At 39.2% G+C, this 19,890-nt stretch overlaps 1 protein-coding gene and 1 long non-coding RNA gene across 6 annotated transcripts in view; one reads left to right on the forward strand and one right to left on the reverse strand.

The window, feature by feature from the left end:
* Positions 1 to 19,890, reverse strand: part of IQGAP2 (IQ motif containing GTPase activating protein 2) — a 305,238-nt gene that overhangs the window by 92,464 nt on the left and 192,884 nt on the right. For 4 of the 5 annotated variants that reach the window (XM_008962842.7, XM_034959927.2, XM_055112283.1 and 1 more), the window contains 4 exons: positions 17,769 to 17,932; positions 14,418 to 14,578; positions 9,066 to 9,190; positions 4,064 to 4,227 (listed from right to left, as the gene is read on the reverse strand). In XM_008962842.7, the coding sequence (XP_008961090.4) occupies positions 4,064 to 4,227; positions 9,066 to 9,190; positions 14,418 to 14,578; positions 17,769 to 17,932 (614 nt within the window). Of the gene's footprint in view, positions 1 to 4,063; positions 4,228 to 6,139; positions 6,284 to 9,065; positions 9,191 to 14,417; positions 14,579 to 17,768; positions 17,933 to 19,890 lie in introns of those variants that run through there. The other variant, XM_055112284.1, reaches the window with a different exon arrangement.
* LOC130541511 (uncharacterized) lies at positions 6,401 to 8,761 on the forward strand. Its single transcript, XR_008955569.1, has 2 exons — positions 6,401 to 6,510; positions 7,286 to 8,761. It is a non-coding gene; the product is annotated as an uncharacterized LOC130541511 (long non-coding RNA).

A 19,890-nucleotide genomic window follows, 5' to 3' on the forward strand; every position in this document is an offset into this window, starting at 1 on the left:
AAAATACAGCAATATTCGTTAAAAGCACACAGTTTTTACAGTATATACAAGGAGCAAAACAGAACTTTTTGGTGGAGTATAACTCATATGCTCACAAGCAAAACCTTCAATTGTAAAATAGCACACACCACCCAGTGAACAGACATAGAAAAAGTGTTAAAGTCAACATGACCATTACTCAAGTCTCTTTCCAAGAGGCAAAAGGAATTTTGTAGCTACACAAGGTTATACTTGACATACTGCTAAAGAGGACCCAGAATCTTCACCAACTTCCATTACTGTCCTCCACCTTTGATAAAACTGGGCAGCCATTCTATGAAGATGTTACCCATTGTGACTTTTAATGGCTGTACCCTTTGGTACAGTTTTACTTTATACTGATAATACCAGCAATATAATTTTCTAATATTATTTTCCAAGGCCAGACCTTGGGAAGACAAGGTGCAGAAATACCATCATAAACACACAACTGGAAACTTCTAGGAATCAAAATAGTAGAGGATGCTGAATGTGGTGGCTTGTGCCTACAATCCCAGCTACTTGAGAGGCTGAGGTGGGAGGATCACTTGAGCCCAGGAGTTTGAGACCAGCCTGGGCACCATAGCAAGATCCTGTCTCCAAAAAAAAAAAAGCAGAGGGGAAAAACAAAGACATTAAAGACATTGCCAAACAACAGAATTAGGATTTTTCCAAGAAAAAAGAACAGGCTGAGAAAAGAAAGTTTCAAAGTCAATGAAGAGAGAAAGAAAACTGCTTAAAAACAGGAATTTAACCAAATATGATTCATTGCTTGGACCTACAGTATTTTAAATCTGTTTAAATCTGTTAGTAATTGCCAGTATATTTCAAACCTCTAACTATAGTCTAACAGTGGTTTAACGTCTGAAGTAGAACCCAGATCCCCAGGCTCCATATTAATGCTCTAATCACACCATGAAAGCTACTGTTTCCACACCTAGAAAGGATGCCTGACACAGAGCTGGCATGGTGTGGGCACTCAGAGGCTTCTTTCAAAGGACTCCTGTGGAGTTCCATCTCAATCTAGATTGGAATGCTCAGTCTAGAAGGGACCTATACTGCCTGCCTATGAAAGGCCTTGGGTTTGTGGAGTCAGGCTCACCTCAAAGACAAACCCCCATGTGGCTGTGGGCAGACAGGGACCTAGTTCTGTCTCTATTTGTCCTCAGAAGATCCTGACTTTGGTGTGTAAATTCCGCAGACTCTACGTCTAGTAAGAACCTTGAAGCCGGGTGCGGTGGCTCATGCCTGTAATCCCAGCACTTTGGGAGGCCGAGGCAGGTGGATAACCTGAGGTCAGGAGTTCAAGACCAGCCTGGACAACATGGTGAAACCTCGTCTCTACAAAATACAAAAATTAGCCGGGCATGATGGCAGGTGCCTGTAGTCCCTGCTACTCGGGAGGCTGAGGCAGGAGAATTGGTTGAGCCTGGGAGGTGGAGGTTTCAGTGAGCTGATATGGCGCCACGGCACTCCAGCCTGGGTAACTGAGCGAGACTCCATCTCACAAAAAAAAGAACCTTAAGATACTGACATCACTCACCCCTTACTTGGGAGGCAACCATAGGTGCCCAAAATAATACTAGCTACATTATTTAAGCCCTTTTTTTTGGTGCCAGGCTCCATGCTAAATGCTATAGCTACACAAACACGCGCACATATTCTTCATTAATAGTACCTATAGTTATATATTGATATATGTTTACATATTGTATATTCTCATTGAACCCTCACCATAATCCTATAAGACAGGTACTATTATTCCAATTTTATACATGCAAAAATAAGCATATAGAGATTTGATGATTTGACCAAGATCACATAACTAATTTGTGGCAAAGCCAGGATTTGAATGATGTCTATCTTCAAAGCAAATAACTTTGTCTTCCAATGCTTGTAAGTTTACCATGTGCCATGGCCACAGCCACCTCAGTGGAAACATCAAGGTGAAGGCCCACTCTCCTGCCCCTGGGATGTATGGACTCCAGGCTTGTGTATGAGTCCTCACTCTCCCACTCACTGGCTGTACCTCGGCCAGGCATTCGCCCTGAGCCTCAGGCTCATTCACATCAGATGAGACAGCACCCATTCCACAGGTGGTATGAGGCTTAAATGAGAAAGACTGATGTGAGTGGGGGCGCTTGGCAAAGTGAGGAGGGTCAGGCAATGCCACTGCCGTTCCTGTTGGAAGGCTGGCAGTGCAGAGGGCGCCACCATGGGGGATACATTTCTCCACCTTCAATGAGGCAGTGGAGTAGTGAGGATAGGATTTACATTGGTTTTTAAAAGTTTAGAAACAGTAATTATTTAATACACACACTCCTTTAAAAATTTAAAAATCCAAGCAGTACAAAAACAGAGTGAAAAATAAATCTCCCATCCATACTAGCCTTCTAGTTCACCTTCCAGAAGGTACCCTCCCTCCAGAAATATTTTAGACACATGTAAGAGTGTGTGTGCCCCTCCCCCAACACATACACAAGCCTATCTATATTCCATCTATGTGCACATCACAGCATGATTTTTTTTTTGCTTAACAACATTTAGGTTGTTTTTCATGTTTTGTGATTGCAAACAAAGCTGCAATAAACATCTTTTCCCATCTGCCTTAATACATAATTATAATGTTTCCGAATCAGACAGACCTGAGCTGCATGTAGTCTCAGGACTAATTACCTTTTAGATAGCTTGATTTTGTTTTATTTTATTTTATGTATTTATTTTCGAGACAGAGCCTTGCTCTGTCACCCAGGTGGGGGGGGTGCAATGGTGCGATCTCAGCTCGCTGCAACCTCTATCTCTCGGTTCAAGAGATTCTTGTCCTCAACCTCCCAAGTAGCTGGGATTATAGGTGTGAGCCACCACACCTGGCTAATTTTTTATTTTTTATTTTTTATTTTTATCTTTTAGCAGAGATGGGGTTTCACCATGTTTGCCAGGCTGGTCTCGAACTCCTGGCCTCAAGTGATCCACCTGCCTTGGCCTCCCGAAATGCTGGGATTACAGGTGTGAGCTACTGTGCCCGGTCACATTTTAGATAGCTTTCAACAAGTTACTTAATCTTGGTTTCATTATGTGTAAGATGGCAATAATGATGGCAAAATGGTTCAGAAGGCTGTTATGAATTGTTGTGATGATTAAATGAGATGATACACATGAGTATCTAATATCATGCCTGACAAATAGTAGGTTCTCAATAAATGTTTGCATTAACCAAGGATGTTTTTCCTGTTTCGAATGAGGCAGTTCCTAGGTTCTAAAGACCTAGACAGAGGAGATGACCGCCCTTTCAGTTGGGTTTGCACCTGAAGACATGGCAGCCATAAGTAGCTAGGTCCCAGGTGGCATCACTCCCACTCTTAGGTGACAGATCATATCAGCCTCACCACTCAGCCCATTGGCCTTATCACAGAGGCCAGTCTTTGTGGGGCTCCTTATAATAGCGGTGCAAGCTCTGTACTCAGAAAAAGCCACTAGTCTTCGAGAGGACAGCTTCTGCTCTACCTCCACACCAACTTCTCTTAGGATTCTAGTCCCCGACAATCTCAAACATCCGTGAATCAATCTGTGTATCTCTCATTTTGACACTTTGCACACCCTTATCTTTACTATTACTTGACTGTTCCATGTGACAATGTCCACTGCCTCAATCAGTTTCTAAGCATTTTGAAGATAAGGTCAGAGAACATTCAAATGGTATTATGTGTCCCTCTGTATCCCCATCTTCTCTACCAGAAGCTATGGACTGAAGTGTGCACATAGTATCTACTAAGGAAATAGTCAATGAATTGAACTCTGAACAAGAACTCACCTACAACTGAGTTTTTAGTCAAAGAATTAAAGCAATAAATAGCTCTGGAGCTGGTTTCCCCCTAATGCTTGTTACCAGGAAAATAACAGCTCTATTATTTCCATTCTGATTCATGGGTAATTGTTGGGACAAGAAGTTCATGAGATTTAATGTAAATGGGTCAAATCCTCCTCCTTCCCTCCCTCTGCCACCCAGCCTGTAAAATTTAAAAGAAACAGATATACTAAAACTTACTCTGAGTTTCTGTGATTTAGCATGGTATAAAACATCCTGGTAGTGCTGGGCATGGGCTGGGTCCACATCACTAATATTCGCAGTAGGTAGGAGCAAAGTTTCTAAAGTCCTCAAAGGATTCCCTTCATCAATAGCTTCATTGATGTACCCTACAGCTACAACTCCTAGAAAATGAAGAAGTAGTTTTCCTTTTAAGTCACAGTACATTATAACTTCTCTAGTATCACCGATTGCAAAAGGCTAATTAACTAGTACAGCAAGGCTATAGGATGCAAGATGCAAGCACAAAACCAATTATGTGTCTATACACTCATAATAAGCAATCTGAAAATAAAATTAAGAACACATTCAATTCATAATAGAGTGCAACTACAAATACATTATAATTATAAATAAATATTTAGACATAATTTAATGAAAGAAACATAAGACATGCACACTGAAAACTATACAACACCACGGGAAAAAACATATAAATGAAAAGATAGCCAATGTTCATGAATTGGAAGATTTAATATTGTTAAGATGGAAATACTTCTTAAACTGATCTACAGATTCAATGCAACTTCTATCAAGGTTCCAGCTGCTGGTTTTTTTGGTTTTTTTTTTTTGAGAGATTCTTGCTCTGTCCCCCAGGCTGGAGTGCAGTGGCATGATCTTGGCTCACTGCCACCTCCGCCTCCTGTGTTCAAGTGATTCTTGTGCCTCAGCCTCCTGAGTAGCTCTCTACATTCTGACCAACACTTGTTATTGTCTTTTTTATTACAGCCATCCTAGTGGGTGTGAAGTGGTATCATACTGTGGTTTGGATTCGTATTTTTCTAGTGACTAATGATTTTGAGCATCTTTTCATGTGTTTATTTTCCCTTTGTACATCATCTTTAAAGAAATGAAATGTCTATTCAAGTCCCAGCTACTTGGGAGGCTGAGGCAGGAGAATCACTTGAATCCAGGAGGCAGAGGTTGCAGTGAGCCAAGATTGCACCACTGCACTCTAGCCTGGGTGACAGAGTAAGACTCTGCTCCCCCCACCAAAAAAAAAAAATATATATATATATATTTATATATATATATATATATATTTATATATATATATTTATATATATATATTTATATATTTATATATACTTATATATATTTATATATTTATATATATTTATATATACTTATATATATTTATTTATATATATTTATATATTATTTATATATTTATATATAGAGAGAGAGAGACAGAGAAAGAGAGAAAGAGAGAACAAGACTGACTATAGGGTTCACAAATGAAAAGCACAGAAGTCGAACTATGAAACCTGAAAAGCTTTTACAATTCTAATGAAACGGATCTATCTGGAGGTTACTTCTCAATACCTTATTATTAAAAAATAAACTATCATCCATTCATAAAAAAATGCATTTAGATACACACAGACACACACACACACACACACACACACACACACATATATATATATATATAAAACACACATATACACACACTGCCAAGGAGCTTTTGCTTCCTAGGTTAGTACTGATGGATAAGAACTGTTAAAGAAACTAGATATTAATGAACAATAAGCTTAGAATATAAGCATTTTTAAGGTCAAACTTCATATTTCTCATTTTTTCCATTAGATTTCATCTAAAATGATCACCCGTCACTTCACAACTGTGATATGCCATGAAATAGAATGAGTACTTCTCATTTTTAAAAAAAGTATCTCCAGCTTGACATTCAAGTAAAGGTAAAATATTTAGCTAAATATTTCTTGAATAGATGAGCCCATAACCACCACTTCGTTAAGAATGAAAAGATTTACCTGTAAGAAAAATGAAACCATCTAAAACTCCTAGAAATCATTCCAGACTATAATACTTAAATATGTTTGAAGAAAAAGCAGAAGTATTTCTCTAATGTGCAGGTTATATTATCTGTAAACATTGAGAGAACTCTGGAAAGTCTAAGTATTATCTATATACAAGGTACTGTCGTTTTACCCTATAGGATTTATAAACTGGAGTGCATGGAATATTCAGTGCCATTCTCTGGTCACCCCCCCTTGGGTAAACTGTTCTAAATACCTTTAAAACACCCCATTCAAAAATGGTCTTAACAGAACCAAGGCCGATCACTTGGAAGTGAGTGCATTTCAGCTGACTTGATTGAAATCACCTGCTAAAGTTGTTGTCCGCTGCGTTTCTAAGAATACAAGCTGCTGAGGTCATAGTGAATGACATCATAGGAGCTGAAAGATTACCCAGAAGCCCTCTGGGAACATGTGCATCACTTCCTCTGTTTATAAATAAAAGGGAAATCCTATTTGAACAAAGATTGCTGAGCTTCACTCAGCCCATGGTCCACTTCTTTACATCAACACATGTTACTATAACATTCTAGTCCACAAGAGAGTGGGCGTTCTTTTAGAGTTCATGTATTTGAGGCAGCAGATGAGGTAACCTACACAGAATTGTACCTACCAAATTTAAAGAGCAAAAACTCAAAGAAGAAAACTTCCTGATGTAGGCTATAAGGTTAAAATAATGCTCCTTTATGGTTCTACTGGGAAAAGTAAACTTTTCAGTAAGAAATCAACAGAGCCTGAGGAAATGCATTCAGCAGCTAGCTGCTCCATTAAATTCACCTTCTATATTTCTCATTTTCCATAAGCTGCTTACCTCACCCACAACACAACTCAGATATGGAATTAGATCTCAGAGCATGTGGCAAGAATAAGGTGGGGAGGCAAGAGTAATGCACCTTCAAAACATCCATGAAAAATTCTCAGCTCCTCAGATGACTTAATTACTATAATAAGCAATTCCTGCCTGGTTACAATGGTGTATTTTAGAAATTTTAGATTTTGAAGAATTGCCTAAACATGATATCAAACTCAATACTTCAGGAACTCATTCTGACAAAAGAAAAAAACAAAACCAAGACACAGATAAATTAAATACTCTGTATTAAAGTCCCCAAATTCCAGAAAGGAAATATTAGTGTCTGAAATACCTTTTCTGGTTATGGTATATGTCCTTTATGACAAGATATTTAACAGAAGTGTTATAGTGGCTGTGTGAAATGTCCTAGGGAGAATAACTTAGTAGTGCTGTTACCTTGATAGATAAAAGCCACAGCAATCAAATGAGATTTTTGCTTAAAAATAATATCTACTTACAAAAGACCATTCTCTAAGTTATGCAAATGTTACTTGCTTTTTTTTCCCCCAGTAATCAAATAAAGCAAAGGCTGTCCTTGATCGCCAAGAACAAAACTGGCATTTTCCCCCTTTTAATCAATGTCAACTCTACAATCTTTCAGCACTGAGAACTAACATACCTTCATTTGTGTAAGCAGCACATACAGAAATAACCAAAGCAGAACTGAAGCATGGGTATTGCCAAGAATTGGGGAAAAAGTTAGAAAGCAAAGATGGGACGTGAGTCTTTGTTTTGCCTACCAAAAGAAAGGAGTCCTACTTCTTGGGTGGCAGTTGCCGTAGCAACCAAACCACTGCTAAAGGAGATTCAGAGCATTAAGATGGAGGTTGTGGAGAAGGGCAGAAGCCTGGGGGACTGAGCTCTGTAGCAGGACACTAGGAGCAGTGGTGGTCCCCCAACCCCCACCTGATGATGTTGAACATCTGCTCAAATTAGAGCTTGCGTCTTGACTAACGTCTGGCAAGAACCATAAACTCCCAAGCCAAGTATCAGAAAAGAGCTAAGTGGGGTGTGAGCAAGCCGTCTCACTGCAGAGACTTTAAATGCTTCACTGAAAGGAAATGCAGAGGCAACAGGAAGCTGTGCCGTCTCGAAAGAAATTTAGATTTGTGCACAACTTGAAAAGGACAAAATGAAAGTGTCCAGGGATCAGTGCAACAGTGGTACATCCATGGTACCGTATATAGGGTAGCACACCTGGATCCTGTTTTATAGTAGGGGCTTAAAGTGAGAATATGTTTAAAAAACAAGAACCAAAACTGGCCTTGACTTTTGGCCCAGCACTCACAGGAAACAGCAAAGAAAAAGAAGAAAACTTTGCAAATGCAATTAATTAACAAAGTCATATGTTTTATTTCAAGAGTGATCTTAGTATTCCTAAGTTAAATACAGCATTAGAAGACCAGACCTAAGACCTTACCCAAACACACTAAAATAAAACATAATAAACTGTGAGAGAAGTATCTGCCCACTCTATCCGCGAGCTTGGAGCAAATGAGTCAGAAAAGTCAAAGCTGGAAGGTGGAGGAGAGATCAATGATTTTAGCAACGCTCACCCACTGTTGCTGACAAGTCAAAAGCTCATAAGCCACAGAAGATGGTGTTGCTTTGTTTTCATGGTGGAAAACACAGCTCGAAGCTTGAATTTGGTAATGCATACTACAGAAAAGCAGTGAATGTATGGACTGCAGAAGCTACATAGCTCCTCATTCTTCACTCTATTTTCATAAGCAAGATGCAAATGATAAAGCAGCAAGCTGACATTCAAGAAAGCATGTTTCAGGGCATATCTTCCTGAGGTTGGTATGCTTTCATGCTGGCAGCTCATAATTTCTAGAAACACAGCAAATCACCATGATTTGTGATCATTAAGCAACAGTTAGATTGTGTTCTAATTCCTCCATTTGTGGGGCAGAAAAATCGTGTCATATTTCAGAAAAAAAGATGCCCAAATAAAAGGTCAAAATAAAATTGGGTGCTTAAAAATATGAGTTATTTAGCTGTCTCTGTATTTAGCTGTCTCTGAAGTACAAATAACCAGAAAAATCAGGCCTTTTACTTGTGTATTTTATTATATTATGAATTCCTGTGTAGGCTTTGTAACGTTTATAACATATTGGTACAGTGGTATAGGCATAAAATCTACCTATAAATAAAGGTATGCATATTAGCGGAGTTTGCTCTCACAAAGTTCCTTGAGCAAAAACTTAAAGCCCTAATCTAGAAAACTAAGTTGTCCAGATACCTTCTTCTCTCACTATGCTAGAGAAGGAAAGCGTCTTATACTTACGGTCATTTTCTTCTTGAATTTGAGCATTAACCATATCAATACAATTCTGAATTTCATTCCAGCTTAAGTTATCTTGCCCTTGGGATAAAACTTCTAGTTTAACAGAGAGTAGTGTGTTTGCATAACTGTGGAAGAGAAAATAATCATGATGTTAATCAGAGACATTCATTCTTCGTTCCTGTTGTTTCTCAACTATGACACATGGTCAAACATAGTTGTTATGAAGTTAGACAAAGAGTAGAAAGGCAAATAAAATTGTCTTGTGTAGCTCTGTCAACATATACCAGGCTTACTTGTACTAATGGTGTTTTCTTAAAGTATTTTTATGAACAAATTCTGTTTAATGAAAGCTCTTCAAAATCGAAACTCATACCTAACTCAAGCAAAACTGGAAACTTTCAAGTCTGTGAAATTACTTTTCCCTAGTTACTAATTTTCCTCCCCTTTGTATGTCTTGGTTCTTCTCAGTCTTCAGATGATTGTTACAGGACAAAATTCAGAGTTACTATGGGTCTCAATCTTTCTATCATCAAGGGTCCTTTTCATTATTTCTCTTGTTCCTTCCAAAATCTAAGTTTTAAAAGACCTTTTCTACTACAACCCTAATATAGAGCCACTTTGAGGCCTAATATGACACTGAGGAATCAGATAACATGCAAATGCAGTTCCAGAAACCTTGCTGAGTAGCACAATCTTTACCGTATGTTGTCCTGAAGAGGTGGCACATGAGTTAAACCAGGATATACTGAAATTCCTTTTCACCTGCCCATTTCTCCAAAGGCTCCTAGCCAATACTCAAAAATCTCTCTTAGGCCTGGCGTGGTGGCTCACACCTGTAATCCCAGTAATTTGGGAGGCTGAGTGAGAGGATCGCTTGAGCCCAGGAGTTAAAGACCAGCTTGGGCAACACAGGGAGACTCTGTCTCCATAAAAAAATAAAATTAAAATTAAAAATGGCCCTCTCACCCATTGTTTATGACCAATGACCCTTCTCACTGTGCATAGCTCTCTGGAAGATACAGTTTAGTCAACCACTCCAATTACTTTTTTTCTGCCTGGGGAAATTTCAGGGAAAAACTTACTCATACTGATATATTAAGAAACTTTTACTTCTCAATTACCAATTTTCCCACTTTCCAATTTTCACAGAACCAATGTTACAACCATAGGCTAACATGAACTATTCCAGCGAAAATTAATAAAACTAGATAGTTTAGTGTGCTTTTATGTCTTTGCACCAGGGCAATGAAGAACAATCTTCTGTGTACATAATGAGTCACTCTGCAGTTTGAATTCTGAATAGTCTCTAGGGATCTAGTAATGGCAGAGGTTAAAAGAAGAAACATTATATGAAGTCTAAAACTGTTTTCTTGGTTGTGACAAACTTTTTCAAAATTCTGCATGCTTCAAGGTGACATGCAGTGTCTTCCACAGAGAGTAGCTTGAGAGAAAAACATTCAAAAATAGGAAATGGTGGTAACAATTTATTTTCTGTAGCTGAATGAGGCCTCGCCAAGTGCAGATGTGAAATACACTAGTAATGTATAATAAATAATACTGACCACAATAACGATTTGGATAAGCGGTAACTTGCACTGGTTAGTGTCCCTCACAGATGGAGACCATTCCAAAAGTGCAAAGTCCTTACGGGCATCCCATACACTTAACGTCTAAATGCTGACCCAACAGGAGTGAAATGAGAAAGTAAAAAATAAACACAGAAAGAAATACAACTACCCATCATTTCTTTAGAAATGAACAAAAATAAGCTATAAAGGAAAAGATTTTAAAAGTAACACCATTTGACCCAGTAATCCCATTACTGGGTATATACTCAAGGGATTATAAATCATTCTACTATAAAGGCACATGTACCTGTATGTTTATTGCGGCACTGTTCACAATAGCAAAGACTTGGAACCAACCCAAATGTCCATCAATGATAGACTGGATAAAGAAAATGTGGCACATATACACCATGGAATACTATGCAGCCATAAAAAAAGGATGAGTTCATGTCCTTTGCAGGGACATGGATGAAGCTGGAAACCATCATTCTCAGCAAACTAACAGGAACAGAAACCAAACAACACATGTTCCCACTCATAAGTAGGAGTTGAACAATGAGAACATGTGGTCACAGGGAGGGGAACAACAACATACACCGAGGCATGTCAGGGGGTGGGGAACTAGGGGAGGGATAGCATTAGGAGAAATACCTAATGTAGATGGTGGGTTGATGCGTGCAGCAAACCACCATGGCACTTGCATACCTATGTGACAAACCTGCATGTTCTGCACATGTATCCCAGAACTTAAAGTCTAATAATAAAAAAAAAATTTTTTTTAAAGTAACACAAGAGAGCTCCACAGGCTTTTCCAATTGAGTATTTCTCTCCAGTACTGAAGATACCAACTTTGGGAACTATTCCATAGTTTAGCCAAACAGGTCAATGTCCTCTCCTCTCACTCCTCTCAGTTCTCTTCACCTCATCTATGGACAGACTAGTAAGGAGTCTACTAATCTAAGAGACCCGGGAAGCTCTGAGAAGATCAGTAATCCAATTTAGTTCAGCAGATGTTTGTGAGCACTTACTACATGTAAAACATGGCAGGCACTACAGGAATATTAGGAGGAAAAAGTGCAGCCTTTATGCTTTCAGACCAGTGGGTAAGACGACAAAAATTCCAAAAAGGTATAAAAGCAGAGCACAGGAAGGGCCATTAAAGAGTCCATAAGAGTAGATATAATGGGGTTCAAAGCAAGAAGTGGAAGGAAACCCTTATTGGTGGAGCATCCTCCCTGGGACAGGCATTGAACCCAACACTAAATCCTCAAAACAGTTCTGCAAATGCAGAGTGGGGCTTTTGTTTCTTTTGTTTTTGTGCTTTATAGATGAAGGAAAAAGGCTTAGTTAGGGAGGGTCAAACTCAGATATTTTTGGTTCCAAGGCATATGCTCCTTTAACCACATCATGCTACCTCCCAGGAGAGATAACATCAGATGCTGGGGTGGGGAGAAGCACGGATATACCTCACAGAACATAATGTATGGTAGGCAGGCAGGGCTCAGAAGCTCCAATACTGTGTTTAGCTGAGCTGGGTAAAGGCACCAAGTTCCTGATGGTGACAGGACCACGCATAGGAACACAGAGACCAGAAAGTACACTTGGACTTGGCTAAAGCGCAAAATACGAGTAGGGATGGAGCTGGAGGTAAGGTCAGAGCAACATGCTTAGAATGAGAAGTCTGCTCTTAATTCGGATGTGAACAAGGAACAATCAAACAGAATTATGAATAGGGTTACATTTTAGAACAGTTAATCTGGGAACAGTGTATGCCCAAGGCGAATGTTAACCCATACAATACTTTTGTGAGAATTAGACAAAAGAATCTCTCTGGGCAAACACAGCCCCAAGAGTAGAAGCCACGGTGAATAGGGAGAGACTTTGCATGAATTTGTCAAGGTGGCCGTGCACAGCACACTTGTGCTATGAAGAACCTGCACTCTATGGGGAGAGGCCCTGGACAGAGCTGTGTTTCTCAAACTTGATAATCTGCAAAACTGGGATTCCAAGATCCCAAGTTAAGATGCTGACTTTGGAAGTAAAATGCCAAGGCTGTAGAAGATCATTTGGGGCCAATACAAGTGTCAATACAAGAACCCAAGTGGGCCCTTAAATCCCATGTCAGTACTGGGTCTTCCAGATCCAGAATGTATTTAAATTAAAAAAAAAAAAGCAAAGCACATTTTAAAAGTTCTTCACACAGAACACTCGAACTGTGAGGCTCCATCTGTAGGTCCCAGCTGGAAACTACAGGTATAAATATGGTTTTCAAATAGAATGGGACCACTTCTTTAAGGGTACTTGTAAATGAAGAAGCAGGCATTTTTGATAATCAGAATGGGTGAGTCCGGGGCTAGTGTCATGTGGAGGACAGTTGCCAGGGATGCTAAATATGTGGAATAGTCTTGACAGTTATCTCACCAAGATGCCCCATTAGCCTGTAAGCTTCATAAGGGATTGACCGGGTCTGTCTTCTACTCTAGCACTGAGAATGTATGGCAAATCCTGGTTAGGTAGGAATGATTAATGAATGGGGAGAGAAAAGAAGTAGGATGACCAATTTAGGGGTTACTACAGAAGCAAAAGTGAGAAGTCTAAGTGAGGGTGGTTGCAGGGAAATGGAAACATCTTGCAGAGGTATAAGGCACATAGACTGGCTACTGACAGCAGGCTCTTTAGAGCACAAGGGTGCCCAGCTGAGGGCAGAGGGAAACTCAAATTGAGCTTCAGGTTTCTAAGCTTACAGGAGAGAATGGTGCCATTAACAATTAACAGAAACAGTGGAGGTAGATATAAATTACCTTGGAAACACACTCTAAGGAGTCATATGAACCAGATGGCCAAATTTAAGTAGAACAAGAGAATTAGTTTCTCCAAAAAGACTAAAAACAAGGAAAACCCACCATCCTTCCATTACTTTTTGGCCATTCACTACACAGACAAGTGGTCAAATACCATTTGTTTAACCTAAGAAATCTCTGGTTTTTCCTTGGCAACTGTACATGACCCAAGAGAATTAGCCAACCTGCCTATTAGAGCCGTTCCAAAATCAGTAGCTGAAAAGAGCTTTTGTCAAGATCTGTGCAGACATCTCCCCCTGGTGGTTGCAAGAATCCAAGATTCACTCATTTTAACTGGGGCTTTTATCTCAGCGACTCTCTCATCTGGCTCCCAATTCTGGCCATTTGATTTTCTCTCTAGATCCGCTATAGTGTTTTATAATAATGCTATCAGTTGTACTATCTGGTAGCACACTTCAGAAACATGAAATGAAAGACAAATGGATGTTGTTACCCACTGCCATGACCCACTGTGGTCTCAGGATTTCTTTGGCTTAATAATCAGAAGAGTGGAGTTTGGGGCCCAACTGCCCAATTTTAGGTCCATAACCCGGATTCTGTTTCTGCATCAGTGACATAAAAGAAATGGACTGGATGATTATTAAAGTTGCTTCCAACTCTTCTACATTCTGCGGTTTCCAAAAGACGCCCAAGGAAAGGTATGTTTCCAATAGTTCCCTTATTTTCAGCCTATCAAATAATTTTTGCCAATGACAAAGTCATTTATTAATTGCCACAGGATGATCACCTTCTGATTCTTCTTGTTCCCCAGAAGGAATACTGTAAACAAGGATACTAATTAGAAGGACTCTTAAAACAGACTAGTTTTCAAGAAACATGAGCATGGTATATGGATTTCTCCACCAACAGGCAAATTCCTCACTTGTAAGATCTGCCAAACATGCATTTCTGCATTGAAAGAAGGTTTGGAAAATGTTCCTTACCGTTCCACATATGCCTTGTCCAGATTGTTTAAGCCTATTGCGGGGCTTCTGAGTTGATTCCGCACAGACACAAGATCGTTGCTTTCCAAGGCCTGGTTTAGTAAAGCAACAGCAGACAACATTTCCACAGCAATCAAAAGCTCCTCGTGGGCCAAGTAGTTCTGTTGGAAAACATATGGCAACATAAGGTCCCCACACAACACACCTCATGTGCATGATGGAGGTTTACAATGCACATTTCAACAAACAACGAAAAGTCAAAGAACTTGATAGCTCAGCAGAAAGAGGAGTCGTGGCCACCTGCTTTCCACTGGCTTTAAGAACAGGTATATGGCTCCTGGGCTTTCCTTAGATGATCATTTTTTGGGACTGGGTTGATTACAATGAAAAGTTACGATTCCACAAATATCTGCATTCCCATTGCTGATCCCTACTCCTAGCTATACTGGTTGCTTAAAGGCTCAGTCCAGCCATATAATTAAGCCAAGGACTAGATAACATTGTCACTGACTGAGTGCCAGGTAAGATTTTAGCACAGCTAACGATTTCCAGTTTGAATTAAGGGTTAAGGGAAGGTTGGGAGAATTTCACTGAAAAGTTATAATCTGAAGCACAAAGCAAAGTCTTCAAACCAAGACTACTGATTTAATTCAAAAAAAGTTAAAGTGACATTTTCATAAATTTTAAAATAGAAATTTTAAAATATACTACCAGGTCAAGATATTTGAAGAAATCTGAGGTGATCTTTTGGTAAAGCAAGTAAAGCTCTCCAGGTTTTTTTGTTTGGTTTGGTTTGCTTTATTTTTATTATTATTATTTTTTGAGATGGAGTTTGGCTCTTGTTGCCCAGGCTGGGGTGCAATGGCACGATCTAGGCTCACTGCAGCCTCCGCCTCCCAGGTTCAAGCGATTCTCCTACCTCAGCCTCCCAAAGTGCTGGGATTACAGGCATGAACCACCACACCTGGCCAGATCTCCAGGTTTATATGATTTAAAATCTGGATTTAGCTTATCCAAAAAAATATGTCTTAGATTTCAGAACACCCTTCCCCTTTAATATCTTCTTCCATTTAACCATTTTATATTATCTTGGCCCAACTTCAAAAGGAATATTTTTTTCATCATATTGAAGGGACATAAGGAGGAGGACCATGAAAAAGAATCACTAAGGAAAAGCTGATACATATTTTACATTTAGGATATTACAGGTATTTAATATATTACATAATGTTCATCTTAAAATGCATTATTATATCTTTCTGGACCTCCACAGAAGTCTTGCAGCCAACTGATTTCAGAATAAAAAGGGATAGTTTAATCTTTCAAAGCAAATGGGAAGAAGGGGTTACCATCGAGAGCATGTAAGTAAATTTTATTTAAATATATTACATTAAATACAAGTTTAACATACAAAGTATCAAATTATAAGAGCAGAATGGAATCGTTTATAATTCACTTCCTCTATCTCTTTCAGTGACCTGTCCGTGGATACCTAAATTGGTTTACAGCAAAAAGGATAAGGAGAGAGGAAGAAGAAATGGGGCTGGACAGCCACAGGTTAACTATGGCCAGTCGAGGATGAATGAGTGTCCTCAAGCATAAGTAGCCTTGAGCTTCAGAGCCAGAGAAGTGGAAGAAAATATTAATGAGAGAACCTAAATGAAATTAAGAAAATAAGCTATTTTTCTTTTATTACAAATACTATATTTCTATTTAGGAAACATAGGGAGTCTTTTTAATTATTATTATTATTTTTGTAAAGATGAGGCCTATGTTGCCCAGGTTGGTCTTGAACTCCTGGCCTCAAGTGATCCTCCTGTCTCAGCCTCCCAAAGTGCTAAGATTACAGACAGGAACTACCACACTCAGCCAATATAGAAGTCTTAGTAAGCAAGAATAAGAAAACAAATGCTACCACTCAAGCTCTTTTGTGTATATCCTTTTATGTATTTTAAATTCATATATACATTTGCAGAGGTTTTGTCTTTATAACTGACTTCATTTTCTTTTTGCAAAAAACAAGATAATGCTATATATCTTAATCTCATTTTTCCCACTTAATATTAGTATGGATATCTTTTCCAGTCATTCTTTACATTATCATTTTTACTGGTTGCACATATTTCTCACATGTACAAGCACCATAAATGTTATTAATTTATAGGCAATCTGTTATTAATTAAACAGTCATTTGTTTCCTGGTTTTCAGTATTCTAAACAATGCTGTGAAACATCTCTGTGGCCAAAGCTATTTGGTTCATATCCTTCAGGCTTATTTTCTAGAACGTAACTGTCAGCATCATGGGCTTTTGATCTGTATTACTAAGACCACCCTGCAGAAAATCTGTATAATTCATACTCCCAGCAGCTGTGTAGGAGATGTTTGGGCCCCATATCTATCCCTATGCTGGGTTAAATCTTTCTAATCTTTACCAATCTAATTTTAAATCATAAGTGTACTGTGTCTTAATTTATATATTTTTTACTTCTGATTGAGTTTAAACTTTTTTTTTGTTTGTCGTTTGTATATTTCTTGTTTTACGAATTGCCTGCTCATGTTTTTGGCCTCTCTTTATTGTGTGTGGATAAGTGCTGATTGTGACTTTAAAGATCCAATGACTGTCCCGTGTTTTTCCTTAGAACTTTAATTTGTTAAATTATTTTTTATATTTAATATTTTATGTTGAAAATTTATTTTGATATATGTGTAGTGAGTTAATGTTTTCTTAACAAAGCTTAAACACTTGCAAGGATATCATTTATTAAATAGTTGTTTCCCCACCTTCTTGAAATACGAGCCTTGTTATATGCTGAATTCTTGGTTCTGCTTTCAGTAGTTTTCATTTTGTTTCATTGTTTGGCTTACAAGAGTGTTAGTAAACATGTTCTTAATTACTGTAACCTTGTATGAAATTATTGTTGAATGCTGTTGTCATATTAAGGAGCACAAATTTACAAAAATCAAACCCATGGTGCTAATGGTCTTATCTGCAGTTTCTAAAACTGCAGATTGAGCTTATTTTCTACATAAAAAACATTATATATTGTAAAAAAAAAAAATACCACATCGGTATAGCTAAAAATTATCCAAGGTGTCTTCAAATATCACACAGAAAATAAGAACAACCTATTTTCACAGGTATATGTATAGACCACTGCCGGAATTTCCTAACTATGCTCTTAGATTCTTTATGTAGACTAAAAGCAAGAATTAACAAGGAAGAAGGCCATGGAATTGGTACAGGTGGGCCAGTGAGACCAGGACTGGTACCCCTTTCCTAACTAGGCTTCCCTAGTGCGCCATGGCATGCAGGGTTACTGTCCCCACAGCTGGGGTCTCCTCTGACTTACCATGGTGTTCTGTTTCTGGAGGTTGAAAAGTTCGTTCTGATACATGGCAGCAGCAAAGGGATAAACAGCAGGCAGCTGGGCCTCTGGTTTCTTCAGTGCAAGCAGCGTATTCTCGGGGTCACCTTCCGGAATGACAGCATTGATATGGTCCACTGCAGCCTGCCCTGAGGATGGGGGTTCATGTTTTGTCAGAATGGTTGCTCTTTCCACTGCAGTCTCACCCAACCAGCCCTTCTTCCCAAGGATTTGAACCTAAGCAGTTACTTTTCATGAACTCTGAAAAGCTGCAGGCAGAGGGTAGGTAAGGCTTTGAAAATGTTATCTCAGTAATTCAAACTAATCCAATCCTTGGAATTAGTGCCTACAAGAACCTTAGCATTGATGGAGCTTAGGGTATGAGATCATTCCTGAGTAGCATGACTTCCTTCCAAAATCCTTCCTTATAGGACCAGCTTTGGTCTCACTTCCTCCCTGAAGCCTTCAGATTGCTCCAGTCCTTAAGGATTTCTCATCATGTGAACACCATAGTTATTTAAAGCTGGGCCATGTAGTTCCAGCAGGCATGTTCCCTATGCTCCTTGTGCATTAGTACTGTCTCCCCAAGGAGACTTCAAGCGACAAGAAGACCAGAAGCAAGCCTTGCCCTACTGTTATATCTTCCTAACACATAAGCACTGCGGTAAGCCTACAGCAAGCACTTGGACATATTGCTGCAACATCTGAGACAACCATAAACTCTGTGATATGGTTTGGCTCTGTGTCCCCACCCAAATCTTATGTTGAATTATAATCCCCAATGTTGGAGGAGGAATCTGGTGGAAGATGATTGTAACATGGGGGCGGATTTCCCCCTGGATGATAGTGAGTTCTCACGAGATACGGTTAAGTGTGTAACGCTTCCCCCTTCTCTCTATTCCTCCTGCTTTGGGCATGTGAAGATGTGCCTGGCTTCCCCATCGCCTTCTGCCATGATCGTAAGTTTCCTGAGGCCTCCCCCAGACATGCAGAACTGTGAGTCAATGAAGCCTCTTTTCTTCATAAATTACCCAGTCTCAAGCAATTCTTTATAGCAGTGTGAGAATGGACTAATACACTCTGTGTTCTCTCAACCAGTTGTAAGGTGCAGATTATAAAGACCTGAATTTTGGTGACCAAACTGAGATGCTTGGAACAGTAGATTCAGCATAGTTTTCAGAGAACAAAAATGAAATTGCTGAGTAAATGGGAGAATGAATGATGAACTCTGCCACCAGGAAAGAGCAAATCAGACAGAGATTGCAGAGTTTTGCCTTATAGAGAAGGCATCTGTGTAGCAGAAGTAACACATACCCATAAATTTTTAGAGCCTTTCAAGGGTTAGCCTGTCTGCCTAATTCGTGACTAGACTGCAGCTAAGATTCTTCTAACCCTTTTTGACAAGATGACAATTTATCTTCTCTAAATACATTCACGAGGATCTTCCCTCAATATTTTTACTAAGAGATATAATTCAATAACAGGAAATACTTATGATTAATGGAATCCTTCAAGTCGTCCCCCAGAAAACTCACACTTAACCTAAAGGACCCTGAGAACCTTAGCATTCCTATCTTTAAAATTAATGTGACAAACCAAAAAATTTCAGAAAGGAAGGCTAGTGGTTGTTTGTGGTATTTGCTGTTCTGCTAAAGTTACTCCAAGGCCTTTCAGCTGTATCTCGGATTACTCTAGGTAGGATCTTGCTTTACCTTTGATAAATTTATTATATGGGCTTGTACAGCTGAATTTCAAACATCAGAAAATCATGTCTTTAAAACACTGTTTTTTTTTTCTCTCTCTCTCTCTCTTTCTTTTTTTGAGACAGTCTTGCTCTGTTGCCAAGGCTGGAGTGCAGTGGTGCAATCTTGGCTTACTGCACTCTCGACCTACTGGGCTCTGGAGATCCTCCGACCTCAGTCTCTAGAGTATCTGGGGCTACAGTTGTGTGCCACCATGCCCTGCTAATTTTTAAATTTTTTTTGTAAAGACTGAGTCTCTCTTTGTTGCCTAGGCTGGTCTTGAACTCCTGGCCTGAAGTCATCCTCCCACCTCAGCCTCCCAAAGTGCTAGATTACAGGCATGAGTCACTGCACCTAGCCTGAAA

The sequence above is a fragment of the Pan paniscus genome, chromosome 4, assembly GCF_029289425.2.
Source record: "Pan paniscus chromosome 4, NHGRI_mPanPan1-v2.0_pri, whole genome shotgun sequence".
NCBI classification, from domain to species: domain Eukaryota; kingdom Metazoa; phylum Chordata; class Mammalia; order Primates; family Hominidae; genus Pan; species Pan paniscus.